Source organism: Coffea arabica, chromosome 6c (assembly GCF_036785885.1).
Source record: "Coffea arabica cultivar ET-39 chromosome 6c, Coffea Arabica ET-39 HiFi, whole genome shotgun sequence".
NCBI classification, from domain to species: Eukaryota; Viridiplantae; Streptophyta; class Magnoliopsida; order Gentianales; family Rubiaceae; genus Coffea; species Coffea arabica.
The window spans coordinates 5,929,709-5,950,799 of NC_092320.1; the positions used below are offsets into that span (position 1 = coordinate 5,929,709).

General features: G+C 37.9%; 3 protein-coding genes and 1 long non-coding RNA gene across 5 annotated transcripts; all 4 read left to right on the forward strand.

Annotated features, from left to right (window-relative positions):
• Positions 1-1,268: 1,268 nt before the first annotated feature.
• Positions 1,269-6,161, forward strand: LOC113691851 (uncharacterized). Its single transcript, XR_003448800.2, has 2 exons — positions 1,269-1,665; positions 5,615-6,161. It is a non-coding gene; the product is annotated as an uncharacterized lncRNA (long non-coding RNA).
• Positions 6,162-8,275: 2,114 nt separating this feature from the next.
• Positions 8,276-13,075, forward strand: LOC113691850 (secoisolariciresinol dehydrogenase). The gene is given in 7 exon segments (XM_072051742.1): positions 8,276-8,296; positions 8,426-8,529; positions 8,857-9,165; positions 10,985-11,165; positions 11,167-11,212; positions 11,215-11,343; positions 13,029-13,075. Coding segments are annotated over 7 exon segments (837 nt in total).
• Positions 13,076-15,255: 2,180 nt separating this feature from the next.
• On the forward strand, positions 15,256-16,917 carry LOC140003769 (short chain aldehyde dehydrogenase 1-like). Of its 2 annotated transcripts, none has more exons than XR_011815741.1 (2): positions 15,256-15,782; positions 15,864-16,009. XR_011815741.1 is itself a non-coding variant. In XM_027212687.2 (2 exons), the coding sequence occupies exons 1-2, from the start codon at positions 15,736-15,738 to the stop codon at positions 16,715-16,717; spliced, it is 843 nt and encodes a 280-aa protein (XP_027068488.1). In that variant the 5' UTR covers positions 15,418-15,735; the 3' UTR covers positions 16,718-16,917. The 2 variants fall into 2 exon arrangements, 1 of the variants encoding a protein (XP_027068488.1); XM_027212687.2 differs by having other exon boundaries at positions 15,418-15,782; positions 15,922-16,917.
• Positions 16,918-20,047: 3,130 nt separating this feature from the next.
• LOC140008352 (small ribosomal subunit protein eS17-like) lies at positions 20,048-20,736 on the forward strand. The gene has a single exon (XM_072052375.1). It carries the CDS (start codon positions 20,164-20,166, stop codon positions 20,593-20,595), a length of 432 nt encoding a protein of 143 aa, XP_071908476.1. The 5' UTR covers positions 20,048-20,163; the 3' UTR covers positions 20,596-20,736.
• The last annotated feature ends 355 nt before the right edge of the window (positions 20,737-21,091 follow it).

Genomic DNA, 21,091 nt, shown 5'->3' on the forward strand with positions numbered 1-21,091 from the left:
GGCATATAAAAATTGGCTCAAAACGAATAGATAGCATCATTTTGTCCTTAATCAGTCTAAAATTTTGTAACATCTGCTAAGCTATTCATTGAACTGAAATACAAACCTTTCATTGGAGGAAGCAACTGACGGATCAGCGCTTGTCTTATCCTAAGGGATTGTACGGATATCAGCTGGCCCCCAGCCACGAGTTTGAAAAGAGAAGGAAGGAGCTAGGGATAAGAGAAGGAGCGACGTTGAAGTCTACCATGACAAAAAAATATTGGCATTTGAGTGATCGTTTTAACTTTTGTCATAATCTTAACTCATTTCCACCCCTCAAATTTTTCATGCAAGTCCAAGTATAGTAGACTTTTAGACAAGCTTAATTTTCAAGTATGTGGATTTAGTGGTCAATGAAATTAATTTCATAATTAGATGACGACAAAGCACGGTCTAGTTGGTAAGACGCTTTATCTGTAATTGAGAGATTCGATCATTAAGAAAAACTTAATACATTAATACAAAGTTATCTTAATTATTTTGGTACCAAGTGTATCTTGTTGAACTCATAAGCAGGGTAAAAGACAAACTGACCTTAAAGCAATCCTATCAAAATTTGAAATTTATGAGAGGAAAAGATCGAATCTACCACTCCATGATAGTTTAAAATGTCTACATCTACTAACTTTAGTGCTCAAATACGGTAATTATTTAGTAATGGTAATGATAGTAACATTAAATTATGGTTTGGCTTGCATGGCATATAATTGGAGTCTTTATTTTGATTGAATTGGGCAGGTAAGTTTGTGTACTGTCCTACTAAATATACGTTAAATACATCTCCATCCAACATTTCTTAAATGCCGTTGTCTTCACTTCACAGTGCCAGAATATCGGGAACGAGAAACCATAGGAGGAAAATCAACTTTCACTTTTGACGGGAATCGCTTCATTTTGAATTGTAATGGCCTATATCATTTGTTGCAAAAGAGGTGGTGTTGTAGACACCAAAGTCTTGTCTCATTTTTTTTTTTAATATTTGACATTTGCTTGAATTTTGTCTATTTAAGGGTCATTAATTTTATGCATTTATTTGCCCATATTTCTTGTTTTGTAGATTTTCTTTTGTTATAAAAAAAAAAGAAGGAGAAGAAAACATTTTACACTCTCTAATCATTTTTTCCTAGCAAAACCACTATTAACCCATTTTTACACTCAATATCCATTGACCTTTCTTTTCATTTTGGTAAAAGTCCATCATGTCACCCCTGGTTCTTTCTTGTCATTTGATCAACTAATTCCTTTGCCCCTCACCCTCGGCTCTCTCCTTTTCTTTTCCGCACAAAAGCCACTCTCACACACTCTCTTAACTCACGACACTTCCACTACACAAACACACGCAAAGAAGAAAAACTCCTCCACTCTCACTCTCGGTCCTCCTCACTTCAAAAAATTTCCAGCGCACTTCCATTACACAAACACACACCAATACAAAATCACTCCCCTCTCTCTCGGCTCCTTCCTTCTATAGCTACCTTCCTACAAACCATAAAAAAAAAAAAAGAAAAAGAAAAGAGAGAGAGAGCAAGAAAGGGTAAAATGCAAGATCAAAGTGAAGTTGGAAGCTCGTTGCCAGCGCCATTGCCACCATCGCCGCCATAATAATCTCTTTGTAAAACCATTGTAAGTCTCTCCTTTTACTTTTGATTTTGATTCCAACAAGATAGTTTTCTAAAAATTTGGTAAAGATTTAGTTGATTCTTATTTTATATAAAATTGGTTCGGTTCTTTTCTTCTTTCTTTGGCTTTGATGATCAATAATTTTGTGGGTCTTATGAAATGAATTGGTTGCTAGTGTTGTTGAAGTTTTTGGGACAAGTCATGAATAAAATAAAGAAAAAAGAATTGGTCCGTGAATGCATGTTAAGTGTTTGTAAAAATGCCATGATGAAAAACGAATTAAGCTAGTGAACTTTTTGTACTTATTTCTAGTGAAATAGATGGATATAGTTAGTATGTGATTTGAAAAATATTGAATTATTTAAATGTTTTGAAGTTTTGAGCTTTAGAAGCATGTAAATATATATTTTTTTTCATTTTGGGCTGTTTTGTTTTGATTCATCACTTTGTTGTTGTTTTTTTTGTTAAAATAAAATCATATAGTTGTATTGTAGAAGTTACAAGGAGTGTTGTAGTATAAATTTTATAATTTTTGGTGAAGGTTTGACTGCTTTAAAAAAATAAAAATTGGGCTGTCGTTTTGCTATTTCATCACTTTTGGTCCATTTTTTTGTAAAAACTAAACCAAAAAATGGATTCTACGCGAAAAATCGAGTGAGGAGTGTGTTTTGGTCAAATTCGTGACCGGAGAGTTAGCCGGCGACCGGTGACCGCCAGTGGCTGAAGTTTCAGCCTCACTGGAGAGAGAAAAAAAGAAGAGGAAGAAGAAGAAAAAGGAAAGAAGAGAGAGAAAAAAGAAAGAAAAGGAAAGAAAATAAATGAAAGGTTGGGCTGGTTTTTTATTTTCTGGTGGGCTAACGTTTTTTTTGTCGGGCTTTTGTCTGAGCTGTAGAGCTATTAGACACTTGGACTTGCATTTGATTTTAATAAAAATACCCTGTGTTTTCTTTTGGGCTATAGGGAGTCCGGCTCATAGTATTAAAAAAAAGAAAGAAGGCCCAATTTTTTATTTATTCATTATTACCCAAATCAGAAACAAATTTTGTACTTTAGCTCCTGATCTTTTGAGTAATTTTATTTTGGCCCAATATTTGTAGATTTATTCCACTTAGGATCTTAATTTAATTTCAATTTGATCCCTAAGCTTTTGAAAAATTATATTTTTACCACAAAATTTTCTAATTTTTGCAATTTAGTCTCACTGTGACTTTTTGACTCTCTTAATTATAATTTTTTTTCTTTAATACCTAATTATGTTATTTTTGAATGTATTCAACTTGTAATTTTTAGATATCCTTAAGTTTTTTTATGTTTGATATATTAATATGAATTTAGTATTATTATTATTATTTCCAATTAAATTGGTGCGATGATTCTTTTGTTCATTTTGAGTATAAATAGGGCAATTTGACTCTATATAGTGACTACTTCAAAAGGAAGATACCCCTATTATTATTTAAATGTCAATTACGTGCTCTTATGTGGTCATTAGGGGCGGGCAAAATTATCCGCTAAGCCGAAAACCTGTTATATCCGATCCGATCAAATCCGAAAATTAGGATATTCGATTTTTATTATTTGATCGAGTTAAAAGAGGATCGGGTATCCGCTAAGATGCGGGACGGGTTAGGGTCATATAATTAAAAATCCACGGGTACCCGATCCGTCCTGTATATATATATTTTTTATTTTTATTTTTATTTTTATACACACACTATAAAATAATAAATTAGAACTAAATAAGTAATTTTATTGAATAAATTGCATTACAAATATGAGAGACTATAGTTTATTTACAAGATTCATTTATAAAGGCCATGATCTTATATTTTATAGAAAAAAGCTTAATTAATGTGGAACATATATATTAAAAATTGTGCTACTTATTTCAAACTTTTATTGATTTTGAATTCTTTTAATTTTTTTTCTTTATCTTATATTCTCTTCATATGTTTGTTTCTTGGTGGAAAACCTTTTTTTAGAAAAAAAAATTATTAAATCTTAGATGAATGTGTAAAATATAAAATTAAATTGGTATAAATAATTTTTTTAAAAAAATTAAATGATAAATGAGGCAGGACGGGTACCTGCTGATCCGACCCTATCTCAGTGGGTATCTGTTATAGGGTACCCGCTGATATTTGGGGTGGGTAAGGGTCAGAAAATGGCTGACTCGCAAGGTGCTGGTCGAGTCAGCCAAATGGTGAATGGGGCAGGTACCCGATCCGCGCCCACCCTTACGGGTACCTGCTGATATTCGGGGTGAGTAAGGGTCAGAAAATGGCTAACCCACAAAGTGCAGGTCGGGTTAGCCAAATGGTGAATGGGCGGGTACCCGACCCGCATCCACCCCTAATGGTCATACGTGCTCCTCTATATTTATATATTTTTATATGCTTTGTTATTTATTTGATTCAAATGTTCATTCAAATTTTCTTATATTTGTTTAGTTAATTTTTATAATTATTTGGGAGGAATTTAAATACTTCAAGATGTAATAAATAGGTAATATTTTTAAAAAATTGTAATTAGATAGACAAATGTAATAGATAAGATAAACAGGTTTATTTTATTATATTTTTTCATTTTAGATTATAATTAGATTCCCTGTTGTAATAGACAGGATAGATTGGTTTATTTTATTATATTTCTCCATTTTAGATTGTAATTAGCCTCCCCGCTGTAATATGTAGGTTTTGTGTGTGTGAATAGCTTTTGTGTTATGTGCTTTATTCCATAGTTATTAAACCCGGCCCGGGGAGGAACCCGGTGAAGGAGGTGGGTCAACGGGTTATTGGTTCAACCGGTGGGTCAGTGGTCTAACCGGTGGGTCACTACATATATTTAAATATTATGTTTTATAATTTTTATGCCATAATAAATATTCAGTTAGTTTAATTTATTATAGATTCATTAATTTTTATAAGAATTAACAACCTAAATTTAATTAGTAATCCACCAAATTTCAAGTATAAAATTTTATGTAAGTATAATTATCTAGTTTATTTATGAATTTTAAGTGCAAAAGTTTATTAAGAATAATATTTACCATTAAAATGATTTGTGTAATATGTTATTTTTAAGTCAATTTCATAATTTATAGAGTTCAGGGAATAATAAAAATATTATTAAAAGATTTCAAATAAATTTTGTTTTGGAGAAATAAAATAAGAATAAGATTGTAATATATAATATAAGAACAAAGTAACTAATAAATTGTTGGTTGGTCCAACGGTAATGGTTGTCTTCTTCTTTGCATGAGGTCGCACGTTCTATTCTCAATTCCAGCAATGTTTACAAATTTTTTTCGAAGACCGGGTTTTTCATAAAATCGGCCGGTTCAACCGAGTTAACCGGTTCAACCGCCGGTCCGTTGAAAAGTCAACGGGTTCAATGCAGAAATCATAGTTATTAAAACCAACCCGGACATTAACCGGGCAAGAGGACCGGGTTGACGGGTCAGTGGTTCAACCGGTAGGTCACTGGTTGAACCGTTGGGTCACAATATATAATAAAAAAAATATATAATATAATTAAATAAACATGTAAATTATAATATAAGTACAGAAATTCTTAAATCTCAACAAGTTATAACCTATTCATAGTTCATAATTCATTTCACACACATAAATATAAGTATCAAACCATGAAACATAAGTCATAAACGACCAATTCAATACAACCAAACATAAAGTCATGAACATAAACAAAGCATCATAGAATTGCTCCAAGGTTTGTAGCTCATCAGTGAATGAATCTAAATTTGATTTGACAATTTGAAACCTTAAAAAGACACTGGCAACAATATCTACTTTTTGAACTAATATATCAATGACGGGTTCGAGGCAAGTGATTAAATATAGGTAATGAATTTAACCATGTTGAAATTAAATTCTCAGAAGCAAAGAGTATTAAATGGCACTGGAAATTTATGTAACTACACATGTTGAAGTTCGATGCAGAGGAAGAAGAAATAAATAATCATCCAAAAAGAAAGAAGAAACAAAATATTGCCTGCGGTCAGAGAATTCGGAGAGACTTAACTCCTTAAGAGAATAGGGAGAGAGACCGTCAAACTCCACAAGAGGATTGAGAGGAACAAAGCTTCCTGGAAGCGGCAGCTTCGGTGGCAGCGGCAGCGGCAGCCTCGAGTACTTGGAGCTTCGATGGTAGCAGCAGCTTCAGTAGCAGCTGTAGTGGTAGCTTCGAGTACCTGGAGCTTCGGTGGCCGCGGCAACTTCAGTAGCAGCGGCTGCGGCAGCTTCAGTAGCAGCGGCAATGGCAACGGCAGCTTCAGTAGCAGCGGCGACTTCCTTGAAGAACTTCGAACTTTCAAGTTCCAATTGCTTGCCTCAAACTTCGAACTGCCAGTGCCGACAAAACAATGGCCGAATCCCAGAGAAACAATTCTCCATTTGTTTTGTTCTCGCTTCTCAGAGAAACAAAGAAGAAAGCAATCCCTAATGCCTAAATCCCCAATGACGGCCAATTGGGCCACATGCCCGATTCCCTCTTCATTCTTTAATTTTTCTGATTTTCTCTTTTATTTGGCTAAAAAGACGATAATGCCCATGTAGTATAAATGGTCTAAATAAAAAAATTGGATAAAACGGTAACTTCAAAAAAATTACCAAAACCCACCGGGTTTATCAATAACCGCCGGTTCTAGCGGTTCTATGGTTAAACCGTCCGGGTCGAACGGGTCAAGGCGGGTTCTTTGCAACTCCGATCTAACTAGAAAACCAGTCCGGTTTCATGACCGGGCCACCGGTTTGACCGGTCCGACCGCCGGGCCGGGCCGAGTTTAATAACTATAGCAGAAACGATCTTGTTAAGAACCCGGCCCGGTTTCATGGCCGGTTCACCGGGTTGACCGGTTGAACTGCCGGGCCGGGCCGGGTTTAATAACTATGCTTTATTCTTTTTTTTTTTTTAGGATTTTTGCATCTAGATATTATACTTATATGTTACGTGCTACATGCTGTTATGTGTGTATTTATTTTAATTTATATCTTATTCGTTTTACTGTATATTATTAATGCATGACGTCACCACACTAGTCTAACGCTAGTTGTGGCTTCCCACTCCACTTAGAAATGGGGTAGTCCAACATTAGACCCCTTAGATCGTCCATGTGTTACATTCATCTTTTGCGTGACATTCATTATATTTTCATGCATATTTTTTAGGATTTTTTTCTCATTTGCATGATATTTCCTATTATATTATTCTCTACCCTTTACCCTCTACATGTGTTAATCATATCATTTAGAATTGTATTTTATTTAAAAAATTGTAAAATAAATTAGTTTATTTACTTGTCTAAATTAGGAGAATTACTTTTTGAATATAGGAAATGAGCAATTATAATTTTTTAGTTTAAATACCCCGTTGATTCATATATAAGAAAAATTATGTCATGAGTTTTTACCTCCCATATCCATTATGTTGCATTCCCCATTCTTTGCCCATTTATACCTAGATATATAATTTAATTTTCTTTTCTTTTCTTTGAATTTCATATATGCATGCTCATGACCTTTTTAAGAGATTATTTTGGATTTTGCAATTAATGCGATTGGTATCAATTAAACCATTGAATGGACATTTTATCCCTTCTGATATTTTCTATAAATTTAGATTTGCATTCATGTAGAAAAATTTCAAACGTGATAAATTTAAGGGTTGGATTAGGAAAATTTTGATTAAACTTCGCAACTAACTTAGACTAGGTTGAAATGGTGCCTTAGGTTTGAAACCTTTGTTTTCCTTTTCTTCAAATATGACTCTCGAACTCATTTTTTTCTTGTTTTTCAAGACCTGGAGTTGTCGAAAAGAGTTTTATTTTATTTATGTTTTATTTTAATTTTGTTAAAAAAATATTTTTTGGGTGATTTGATACATCCAAACTCAATATCAAGTGACGACTCTCATTTTTTCTTAAAAACTTTTTTAAATTAAATTTTGGACTTAAACTGTCGTATTCTTTAAAGTTTCATTTTAGATCTTTTTTTACTTATTTTTAAATAAAAATAACATCTTTTGTAAATGCGTTTTTATCGCAAAAATGGGGCGCGAAAGGTGTAGTGATTGATATTCTTCAAATGTAAATTCTATAATAATAATAATAAGTGATGTATATCTTTAAATTCATAAGTGATGCATTCAAAACGTTAATGTTTATAATTGATAGTGCATAAAAATTTTATCTTAAATAAATTATTAGTTAGTCGAGAAATGTCAACTAAATTTTATCAGCGAAAGCATTGTATTCGGAACAGGCTGCTCAGGGGAAGCAGGTTTAACTCTGGTTTTTCATTTTTCTTTTTCTTTGTCTTACGTGGTATGTAGGATTCCTCTACACGAGGAGAACAAGCCAGTGAATATTCTGCTTTTGTTTGCACACGGATTATTTTTTCCCTAGTGTGATGATAGGTGCATGCTGGCCTTGAGTTGATTGCCTAAAGCGCATTTTCATTAATGAGATTTCCACCAGCCGACAACCTACTCTTTTAATAATTCTTAAACAGCATTATCGTTTGTTTGATACTATTAAAATAAGAAATAAAATTCCTATCCTTTCTTGTAAATGTCTTTCTGCTTTACTAACTGAATGCTAATTAAACCAGCACTGGCAAATAGCAACTCTTGAAAGCAGAATTGCTACTACTAGAAAGTAAACAAGGTTGCTTCTGTGGGGTTTTTTCTCTGATCTGAAGCTCCCCATAGCTTCAGCTGTAAACGTTTTCTCGGTCATTATTAGCCGTCAGAATTTCGACAACCCCCAACACTCCCTCTCTCTCTCTCTCTCTCTCACCCTCACCGAGCAGTGGCAGCTGCCTCCGCATTTTCAGCCATGACAAGAAGGTGTGTTTTTAATTAACGTTACAAGTTTTCGGATGGATGTAATTAATAATCGAAAAAGAGAAATGCATGGGGGAGTAGAGAAGGAATGGAAAAGCAATGCCAAAGAGGGCAGCAAAATTCTCATAGTAGCTGTATTTGGTAGGCCACTGTTTGCAATTTAGGCATCGAACTAAGCCCAAAAAAATCACGTCAAGAAAATTCTAGGCAAAATTCAATTAAAACTGGGATTGGTGGCTTCAGAAAAAAAATTAAATGAAATCAACAAGATATGTTGACAAAGTAAAATTACTCAATATACGCCTGTTACAATCATGTTATATTCTACAGGCTAGAAGGGAAGGTAGCACTGATAACCGGGGGAGCCAGCGGCATTGGAGAATGCACTGCGAAACTCTTCTCCCAGCACGGTGCCAAAGTTGCAATCGCCGATATCAAAGACGAACTCGGCCACTCCCTCTCCGACGCCTTGGGTTCATCTAATAGTACCTACATCCATTGTGATGTCACCAATGAAGATCACATCAAAAATGCCGTGGATAAAACAGTAGCAACTTATGGAAAATTGGACATCATGTTCAATAATGCAGGAATTGCTGATCCCAACAAGGCCCAAATCATTGACAACGAAAAATCAATGTTTTCAGAATCGGATCGGACCGGCCAGTTCAATCGGTTGGACCGTGAACCGGACAGGCCAACGGTTCGGTCTAGAGCTAAACCCGGAGAGTAATCAAGAACCGCTGGAAACCGGATGACTCGGACGAACCGGAAAACCCCGCTTAGACCGTGAACCGGCGGTTTTTAAAACTTTTCAAAATGAATTTCCAAATTGCAGTCGCCAAGAGCCGAACACCAAATCTTGTGTTTGTCATAAGAAGCCCTTACCACTAAACCATAGGCAGCGGACAGAATTATTTGGTGCAGATATCTACTTAACTTATTAAATGAAAAACTAAAAACACCCTAAACCTAAGATACATCAAACTTATTTCTTTGTATATAAAAAATATATAAATGCAAAGATAGTAATAATTGTTAGTATATGTATATATATAATAAATTAGGTGCATTAAATGTGTTAGGACAACCGTTAAAAAAATCCTTTAATAAAATAGTTTTTTCAAATTATTTTTTAAATTTTTGTAGAAAAATGTACCACAACGATGTAATATGTGTAGAATAAAAATAATCAAGAAATAAATTTGTGAAAAAATAAAAAAATTAAAAAAATGACAATCCAAACAAGGTCTAGTTTGGTAACTAAATTGAATTGTTTAGATAAGTTATTGTTTTAAAAAATTTTAATTACATCAGAAACACTTGTGCTTTACATCTTAAATATATTGTTGGTATATCTATGTTTGTTAATGTACTCCCCTTGATTATTAATGTAATCCCCTTGATTTTTTAATTTGTGAAAATAAATAAAAATACTTCGACTTTTAATTTCAGTTACAATCTCACAATAAAATAATGGTTGAAATGCAATAATAGATAGAAAGATTGAGTAGGGATATTCTTGCTCAATTGACATTGTAGACAAGTATTTAGGAAAAAAATTGATAAGTAATTATTATTTTTAAAAATATTTATAATTACATTGTACACATTCGTACTTTACATCATGACTCCTTGATTTTTTTTTATTTGTGTGAATAAACAAAATACTTAAAAATTTTAATTTCAATTACAATCTCAAAACAATATTGTAGGTAGTAAGATTGAATAAGGATATTGTTACCTAACTGACTGGTAAATAAATATTAAATAAGGGAACATTGATAAATAATTGGGCGCTAATAACAATTTTCTAATGGGCAAAAAATGTGAATATGGAGAATTTTTTTCTTTCCAATGAATATGGACTGAGTGAGAAAGTCAAATGGCCGAATTGAAAACACAAATTTGAAAAAAGTTAAAAAAGAATTATTTTTTAACCCAAATTATTTAATGCTACAACCACTCACTTTTATCTCATTTTTTGTTTCTTATCAAGTTTGCATTTCTATTTTCGATTCTCTTGACTTCCTTCGAACTCCAAACTTTCTTTTTTAAATTGCAATCTCTAAATCCCAAAGGCATAAATTAAAATTTAAGTTTACAATGTCAAATACTCATAGACATGAATTTTGTATAATTTCAAAATATTGTGATATTTTTGGGTTAGATTTAAGATTATTTTGGTAGATATAATTGAAATTGAAATGAAATTTATTTGTTTTAACTTATAATTTAAAAAATTTATTTTTGAAAATCCAAGTTATTCAAAAATAGTAAACTTTTCATCATATAAAGTTTTAAATTAGTCTATTGCATGTCTTATTTTGTGCATATATATATATATATTTATATTTATATAAATTATTTTTTAAAAAATTCATTGAACCGAGGTTGAACTGGTCCGACCGATTGAATCTCGATCCTTTCACTTAACCGGTTCAATTGACGGTCCGAGTTTTAAAACATTGCGAAAAATCAGACTTCGAATGCGTCCTGAGGATCAATGTAACGGGGTTTTTCTTGGGATGAAACATGCTGCTAGAGTCATGGTCCCTGCTCGAAGCGGAAGCATAATTTCCTCGGCCAGCTTAGCCTCAGGGATTGGCGGTGCGGCATCGCATGCTTATACTTGTTCAAACTTCAAAGCACGCTGTAGTTGGGCTGACCAGAAATTTGGCGGTAGAGCTGGGCAATTTGGGATCAGAGTCAATTGCTTTTCACCCTTTGCATGCGCAACACCTCTATCCACCATATTCGTGGGGCTTGAGGACGAAGCTTTTGAGAATGCCATGAATTCGATGTCAAATCTTAGATGTAAGCAATATCTATTTGGAACTCAATTTCACCGTGGTGTGCAGATAAATTATGCACAAGGGGGCTGCCTAAATTTGTTCCTATATCCAAACATTTTGGTTTGTTCCGAGTTTTTTCCTTTTTCCTTCCTCCCCCCCCCCGGGGGAAGTCTTGCGAGCTTCTAGAGCTTCGTAAAGATATACAGCCCTCGTTGGTGCTTGAAATTAATAATTAATTTGGGACGCAACTGTCGGAATTCGCATATAATCGGACGGAGCAATTGCAAGTGTTTGATGAAAATCACCACTAGCTGCCTTGTCGAATATATATAACGACCATCTTCACATGGTTATTTAGTTGGCTTGTCAAATGAATATTCGTTGGCATGTACAATGATTCAACTGGAGACATTGACCACAGTATATAGTTTTCAACCCAAAACAGTAGTAGTTAATACGTAATTTCCCATCTCTTGTGGGGAGGACTTGAACAATTACATATATCACACGTACGATATCGGATGGACACTATATATGTTCTAAACAGTTATCAATGAAGAAAGAGGAGATGTAAATGTAAATGCGCTGTGAGTATTTATTAGATGAAAGAGCTTGTGATCCCCGTTGTGACCAGTAGTAGAGACTAGAGAGAATTAAGCGCAGCAGAAAATTAAGACTTCTTCGAGTTTAACCACGGTATTTTATATCTATATATATATATATATATGTATGTATGTATGTAAAAGTGAATAGGGAGCACTTTTGAGATACTCCCACGTCACATGCTTCACTGCTCAATTTGTTTAAGATTCGCCGAAGCACTCGTCATGGAAGAGTATTAACAACGCTAAAACCACCGTCACAAGAAGTTTGAGTCCACTAACATAACCAGCTTGCTTCATTGCTGGCCAAATATAGGCTAGTGCGGCTTAATCGAGCTACATCCTCACCTTTCAAACTCTTCCCTTTCAGATCAGTCACCCCTAGGTATATAAAGGTTTCCTGTCGAGCAATTTCTTCTTCAGAAGAATTAATCCGTCCTCCTATGGCAGTTGTTAAGGTGACACATTGTTGACTCGTGCGCCATGTTCCCCAGGCTCGGTTGATGAATGCTTAGCTAGACCCAAAATTCCATATATGCTTTGTGATTGCATAGGCAGGAGTTCCTAGGATCACACATGCATGCTCTTGGCTGTGAATGATATGCATGATTCTCGCAGCGCCCCACTTTGCATCCGCCACTGCTTATAATGATGGACGATTAAATGGCAAAAAAACGTTTTCTCCTTAAGCGTCAGAAGGTATCTGTTGTCCAAGCGCCTGCTAAGGTTATTTTTTTCTTGTTTTTTTTGGAGCTGGAATTGATCGCAGGATCTAATTAACATGATTTAATTTAACAACACAAGGGGGTATAAGAAATCGTCTTGGATGAAATTAAAAAATGAAGAAACCAAGTTTCGTTTCTGCTGAATCATTGTGGTGGATTCTTGCAATTCTAGCTTATGTGCATGCTGCAACTTTCAACTGGAAACCGTTTTAAGTGCTTAAAGGAAGAATATATCTGCAGTTACCAAGTGCTCTGTGGCTTTCTGCTGAGAATAGTGACCTGAAGTATACTAACAACTGATATCACAAAGGTATTCTGTAGATAGAATCTACAAATGTATGTGGTTCAGCGTTTACCCAAGTCTCTGTGACATCTTGAAGGTTCTGAGTCTTCTGCAGACTCTGTGTCAATTATAGAGGAAAAGTAGAACAGAATGGTCGGTCGAACCAATGCAGGTTGGCTGGTGAAGCTAATTAATAGGATTTGAAACAGAGTAACAGAGTTCTGTACTTCGAATGGAGAGATGTGCATACCTTGTCCTTCCAAGGGTTTGTTTGGATTGAGCATTATTTCTCCAATTTTATTTGCTTACATCGAGCCTGTTTGGAACCTAAATTTTTTGGGAGTTTGTCTAAAACTTTACTGTAGTGCACTGTAGAAGTTTTTGAAAAAATTTTGTAGAAGTTTTTGTTAGATGAAAAATTTTGTAAAAGTTTTTGTAAGGTGAAAAACTTTTTTTTTTCTTTTTTTTTCTTTCCCTTTCTTTTTCTTTTTCTTTTTCTTTTTCTTTTTCTTTCTTTCCTTTTTCTTTTCTTTCCTCTCTTTTTCTTCTTCTTCTTCTTCTTCTTCTTCCCCGTTACCTCCACCACCCCCCGCTGCAACTCCACCTCTCGCCGTCCCCCTCTGCCCCTTCCCCCTCCCCCCGCCTTCCCTCTCTCCCCCGCCGTCCCCCTCCCCCCGCAGCCCCCCTCTGCCCCTCCCCCCGCCTTCCCTCTCTCCCCTGCCGTCCCCCTCCCTGCCGCCTTCCCCCTCCCCCCGCCGCCTCTCTCTCCCCCATCTTCCCTCCCCGCAGCCCCCCTCTGCCCCTCCCCCCGCCTTCCCTCTCTCCTCCCCCCGCCTTCCCTCTCTCCCCTGCCGTCCCCCTCCCTGCCGCCTTCCCCCTCCCCCCGCCGCCTCTCTCTCCCCCATCTTCCCTCCCCGCAGCCCCCCTCTGCCCCTCCCCCCGCCTTCCCTCTCTCCCCCACATTCCCCCTCCCCCCGCAGCCTCTCTCTCCCCCGCCTTCCCCCCCGCAGCCCCCCTCTGCCCCTCCTCCCGCCTTCCCTCTCTCCCCCGCCGTCCCCCTCCCTGCCCCCTTCCCCCTCCCCCCGCCGCCTCTCTCTCCCCCATCTTCCCCCCCGCAGCCCCCCTCTGCCCCTTCCCCCTCCCTCTGCCTTCCCTCTCTCCCCCGCCGCCCCCCTCTGCCCCTTCCCCCTCCCCCCTCTGCCCCCCTGGCCGTCCCTTCCCCCTCCCCCCTCTGCCCTCTTGGTCGCCCCTCTCTGTGCCAGACGTAAGAGAGAAAAAAAAAAAAAGACAAGGGAGGATGATGGCAGGGGAGGAAGAGGGGGAGAGGGAAAAAAATGGGGAAAAAAAAAAAGACCGGCATCGGGACCGGAAATTGGTGACGGAGCCGGCAATGGAGGTGGTAGTGAGGGAGGAAGAAGAAGAAAAGAGGAAGGGAATTTTTTTTTTTTTTTGTTGTGTTTTGGATATTTTAAGTGTGTAGGTTAAAAACTTTGATAAGTTTATTGGGGTTCCTGTAGCAAAAGTTGTTAAAAAACTAGTTTTATACAAACTTGGTAAAAAACCAAGCTTCCAAACAGGCCCATCATCATTACAATTTTCAATACACCTTTTTATCTTCCCAATTATCTTTTTATCTCACATACATCACGTCATAAAAAGTGCTACAGTAAAAATATCCCAAATAACTTACAATCCAAACAAACCCTATGATTAGAATTTAGTTGGGCAGGCCGAATGCAAACTATTTTATGCGTGATGTGAAACTTGCGTCTTTTTTCCTCGAAATCTCGTGTAACCAGCTGCTGAAACGTACACTTTTTCAATGGGGATGGTTAGCGTTCATTCTTCCTTTAAGAATGAGAATTCAGCTATAATTTTCACCACTTTATATGTACCATTTTTTACTTTTTTATGTTTAATACCACTATATCCATTACATGCTTCAGTCTCCATCTGGAAGGTGTGGCGAATTTTATGTGCGAGAAAATACTCACAAAGAATAAGGGGAAAAGAAGATCTCTTTTTGAAATGCATGCTCTCTATCAAACAGGCCCAACTAAACTATTCACTTGGTTGAGTCGTTCCAATGCACATGCGTCAAGAATTCATCTACTTTCTTTGTTGAACTCAAACAATTTGTGATACAATGCAATTAGTGCATGTTGTAATTCAGGAATCGACAAGCGTAAAACGTTAACATTTGAAAATTAAACAGAAGAATAAGTAAGTTTGGCCCTTCATTAGATCAAAGAGTGTGGCTCTCTCATGAATTCCGTCCCTTTAGACAACTAATATCCGCGCACAAATAGGTCTTCTTTTTTCGCTGGTGGTGGTGGTGGGGTTTGTTTCACGTACGGAACAGAAAGATCGAAGTATTATTTCAACACCTTATTAACTGGTATACATGGTCGATCCTTCAGCCCAGAGGTCAGACAAGTTGAACATCATTATCCTCATTTATAACACATGGAAAGTAGCTTCAGCCTCCTTTGTTTTTCTTCACTTATACAGTGTCCAATTCTGGTAGCAGTTGTGGTAATTTAATTCTTCTTGATTTTCTCTGTACTTCTTCCATCCCATACTGTCGCCCCCCCAAATCGAAATTTAACACAATCATGTCGATCAATCATAAAATTACGAAGTGCTAGAAAAGCCCTTGGCATTGGTTGGCTTTTAACCTATTTTTCGCAACTCAAGTAGTAGCAACTAGCAACTAAATTTTTAGTATAAATGCCAGGCTAGCCCATAGAGCATCCCATTGGTTAGGATCTCCCAAGTCATTGGCAACCTACAAACTGTTAAAGATGAACGGTTGCTCCTCTAATTCATCAAATGGTCTAACCAACAAAAGGTAAACTCACTACTTATAATCTGTTCGTCATCTGGTCCAGACTTCACTTCTTTCTTTTAATTTCCCAATTAATTAATTCAGGTAACTAACTATCGTATGGAAATTGGAAACCACTCCTCCGTCCCAAAAACGGATGCAGATTAGAAGGCAAAGTTGCCATTATCACTGGTGGTGCAAGCGGCTTCGGTGAAAGCACCGTGCGACTTTTCGTACAGCACGGGGCAAGAGTAATCATTGCTGACGTTCAGGATGACTTGGGACACTCCCTCCGTGAAGAACTCAGTTCTTCTGGAGATGTTACCTTCGTCCATTGTGATGTTACTAAAGACATTGACGTTAAAAATCTGGTTGATCTCGCCATGTCCCAGTATGGCAAGCTGGATATAATGTACAACAATGCCGGGATCCCCGGAAACTTAGATTTCACCATTGTAGATGCAGATAATGAAAACTTCAAAAGGGTTTTCGACGTGAACGTTTACGGTGCATTCTTGGGAGCCAAATATGCTGCAAAGGTTATGATCCCAGCTAAGAAGGGGGTGATCCTCTTTACTTCCAGTCTTGCTTCGGTTTCTTGCGGGGAGTCACCGCATTCTTACACCGTGTCGAAGCACGCTGTCGTGGGGCTTACCAAGAACCTGTGCGTGGAGCTAGGGCAATACGGCATCAGAGTTAATTGCATATCTCCTTGCGCCGTGGCCACTCCATTGCTGAGAAATGCGATGGGGTTGGACCAGAAAGCTGTGGAAGGGATCATTTGTGCGTCGGCCAACTTGAAAGGCGTGGTGCCCACCGCTGAGGACGTTGCCGAGGCAGCGTTGTACCTGTCTAGCGATGCGGCCAAGTTTGTAAGTGGATTGAACCTGGTGGTGGATGGAGGTTATAGCGCCACCAATCAATCGTACATGACGATTATAAAAAGTTTGATGCCTTGAGGTGTATTTGTGGTCGCCTTTCATCCTTTGTTAGCCAATAGTATGGCAGTTTAGTCCTCTTAGTTACATACTATTTATTTGTTTTTTGGTCCTAAATGAAACTATTAATTAGTACTCGTATTTGTTTTTCAGTTCTTGAAGAAGTCCAGATCTCTGTAATCTGCATTTTCGAGATGGTTAATTCCCTTTTCTTCTTCGAAGAGCGTCATGTTGTAATCTAGTCCCAACTATCATTAAACACAAGTCACTTGGATTAATTAAACTTACTAAATCAGTCAGTCTTACGTGCGCTTATCCAAAGTATGATGCCCCCTGTGCTTTTTTCTTGCTACATTCCTTCCAGCAACCAAATGTGCCAGGTTATCTCCCCCTTTTCGTAATTTTATTTCTCGCAAATAGCAAAAATATTCAGTTGGATCTGAGTAGTGTATGTCCGCTATCCAATTGATTTAATCGCCCTCTCTTTATTTCTCCGCAGGTGCATTTCCGGTCCAGCCATTTCCAACTATATAGTACATACTCCTTGGCCGGCCCGTTTCGATTATATAGCAATTTGATGTATGCGAGGAAAAAAGGTAATAGAAAAATGTGATCACGAAAAAACGACGCAATTTTCTGACAGAAAATGGCAATCCAAACACAGCTGGCTTCACGGTTTCAACTTTCAACTATTTTATCGCATCAGTTGCCCCATTCTCCGGCTTTCCTTCGACCAGGATTAGTTCTTCAACTACCCGATTAATGGCGCTCCTCCCTTGTTGAAGTGATAGGTTTTCACGTAATGTTTACTGGTCAAGGTGTACCAACCGTGCTTGTGAAACCGTAGTAGAAGCTATGCTGGATATGTGGAAAACTAAGGAGTGCAAGATTTTCTTTCTTTCTTTCTCTTCTTTTTTTCTTTTTGGTTTTTGAACAAGAAAAAGTTGCAAGAGAGGATAAATGAGCAGCAACATGGAAGTTGCGATGTGGGGAATTATTAAGCATTAACCCATGCGATCCAGTTGTCACTTTCCTCGATTGTGAAACGAGTGTTGGGGAATATATATTTACTTATTACTAGTGTTTTGTAACTCCACTCGAAGGTTTATCCCTTCGTTCTTTCTGGAAAACATTTATGGCTCTTGAATGCCAAGAGGAGTGGTGGTCCTGTTGGCATTGACTTGTCCAGTCTTTACATTCTTCATTTACTTATTTACGTTGACTTTACATTCTTAGCAAGTTAGCTTAACGCTTTTAAACCTTTGGATCGTGCGTGGCCTGTGGGATATGCATTATTGCAAGTGTCGGCAGGATTATATTACTACTAGATTCATTTCATCCATTCCTTGCCGGTTTCTTTACTGACATTTTCCGGAATAAATATGACCCTTAAATTCCAACTCGATTGACAAAAAAAGTCAAGAAACAGAAAAGAGAAGGACCAGTTGCCCCTTAACAGCGAGTCATTGCCAAAACAAAAGGAAATCATTGACAGCAAATTAACCCGAATGACTTCAGAAAGGAAAGATCTGCAAGCCAAGAACTCGAGAAGGAACTAAAAGATCCAGGGGGTAATTTTAGAAGTGCATTATGTGGAAGAGGCAAAACGCTGAAACTAGTTAATCATGGGGACCAACACAATTGCTATTTCGCGATACTGGTGTCTTACAGCATCTGTTGTGACTCCTGTGTGACCAAATACCAAGCTTACATGTGTTCTGCAGCAAGAAAAAATCTTCTTCAACTTGCTACGGACGTTACTTAGGCAGAAAACTACATCGTGTTAGAAAATAAAAGTGTCTGTACCTCGTGGAACATTGGAGCCCACCAACGATTATTGGACCTTTCAACTGGCCATGAAACAAAAATTATTTCACCTTCCAACGCATATCGCAACTAATAGCAAGCCGCAACCTTTATCCTATTAGCCTGTGCATCACTATGTAAATGTAGAAGTACGTATGGACGTCTTCATGTACGTACAATTTAGGAGTTAGAAGACATCTGCACTAACTAAAGAAGAGGTCTAGTGGGAGCCTGGAGATGGCAACATCTGATTTGCCAAATGGCCATATTTTCCATAGATAAGGCTATATATCATCTATTGTTATTTGATTTTTCATCTCCAGCACAGAATAGCAACTGAATTTAATTCAGTTCACCGGTGCAGGCAGAGGCTGGAGGGTGAGGTTGCACTCATAACTGGCGGGGGCATGCGGTACTATGATTGCTCAAAAATTCAGGCTGCGAGAAGCAAAAGGCAGAGGAATATGTTTGTGAGATTGCAAATTTGAAAGAGGCAGTTTTGGAGATAAATGATACAGCAGAAGCAGCACTGTTTCTTGGAAGTGATGAATCCGAGTATATAAGTGGGATGAATCATCAATCTTGTGATTGACGGTGGCTATGGCACCAGCACCACCAAAGAAAATGTTCCCTTGATTAACTATATGCTTCTTCATAAGAACTTGGTTTGCTCTGTGCTAAGTCTTTTTTTTTTTTTTTTTGTTAAGTGGGGATACCCATATGGGTTTTATCATGCTATACTACCTCCACCACAACCCAAATATTAAGAAAGAAAAAAAAAAGAGAAAGGATTCAGAATTCCTTCTAAATAACATTTATTTACCGGGTCTACACGAGTCTCTTGAAGCAGTAATGCATTCAGAAAGCATTCATTTATCAACAACTGCCGAACTTGAGAATGATGGGCGAAGGTCATTCATCCATCAATAGCTGCCAAACTTGAGAATTGAGGGCCAAAGTCGCATTTTTCCTACTCTAGGATGATAAAAGTGTATCATGCGCGGTCCATACTCCATACGTGTCTATAAATGTAACAATAATTTCCTTTGCCATTTGTATTTGGAAGGTTTTGGGACCTGTACAAAGTCACGTCCACAACCGTACTAAATGCAGCAGACTCTCCAGTCCCCACTGCCTTTGAGGAACCATCACTTACAGGTCTTGGCCTGTGAAATGCGCCATGCCAAGCCTTTTTTTTTTTTTTTTTTCTTTAAATTTTATGATTTTGTTTTAGATAGTGACTGACATACTAACAATTGAGGCCTATTTTTTGTTTGATATGGGCACGCAAATGTGCATTTAATTAAATATCATGTGAATTCTACTTCTTTTCTTATGTCCGAGCCCAACATTCGGCCCAAATTAGGAATTTTGATAAATGAAGCCCATACTTAGAACTGGTCTACACACGTCTTGCTATAAAGCTCACCTGGGCCGGGCCGGTGACAAGAAGTTGGGCCGCCCCTACCGTCCTACCCAACTCTTGTCCCAGTTTGGTCACTTCACTTACCCACATCCACTCATATAAAACCTCCATCCACCGCTTCCCCAAACCCTAGTCTCAGCACCTCTCCCATTTCCTCCGGCTCTCCGCAGCTTCCCTCGCCCCCCGCACCTCCTTCCCTCGCCGCCCGGGCTGCAAAAAACAAGCCAACCAAGAAATGGGTCGCGTCCGCACCAAGACAGTGAAGAAGTCCTCCCGCCAAGTCATCGAGCGGTACTACTCCAAGTTGACGCTGGACTTCCATACCAACAAGAAAGTCCTCGGCGAAGTCGCCATCATCCCGTCAAAAAGGCTCCGAAACAAGATCGCCGGGTTCTCCACCCATCTCATGAAACGGATCCAAAAGGGCCCAGTTAGGGGTATTTCGCTCAAGCTTCAAGAGGAGGAGAGAGAGCGCCGCATGGACTTCGTTCCTGAAGAATCCGCGATCAAGACCGACAGGATTGAGGTCGATAAGGAGACCATTGAGTTGCTTGCCGTCATGGGTATGAACGAATTGCCCGGTATTGTCCTCAAGGAGGAGCAGTCTCCTCTCATGGTTGCTCCGCCTTTGGCTTATGGCGCTGGTGGCCGCGGTAGGAGGTACTAGACAGGTTTTGTCGTGGATCAATGTACTTCTTTTTTAATTTGTTTTGGACTTTAATTCAAGAGGTATTTAGACTTGTTTACTGTTGTTATTATTAAGTGGTTTAATTTTGAGTTTAAATGTGTTTGGAACATTTTTTGGGAATTGCTATGTTGGATTTTTCTTACACAAAGAAGTATTTATCGGCTATAATGCCCCCCCCCCCAAAAACTTTTTTTCCCTCTAATTATTGGTTGTGGTTGATGATGGACGGATAAAGCAAAGCAACCTTTGGAGTGTTTTATTTTGGCTGTCATTTTGTTTGTTGGTTACTATTCAGTTGGCCGAATAGCAAATCTCTGGGCGAGCAGAGACATTAGGGGTACGTTCTTCCATTTGGTTATTATTAGGATTATAGTGTTGGAATTCCTTGTGCTATTTGTATGAGCTGTGTTGAGTTCTGGATGATCTCCAGATTAAACATCTAATATTGGTACTGAATATGAAACGACTTTGAAGC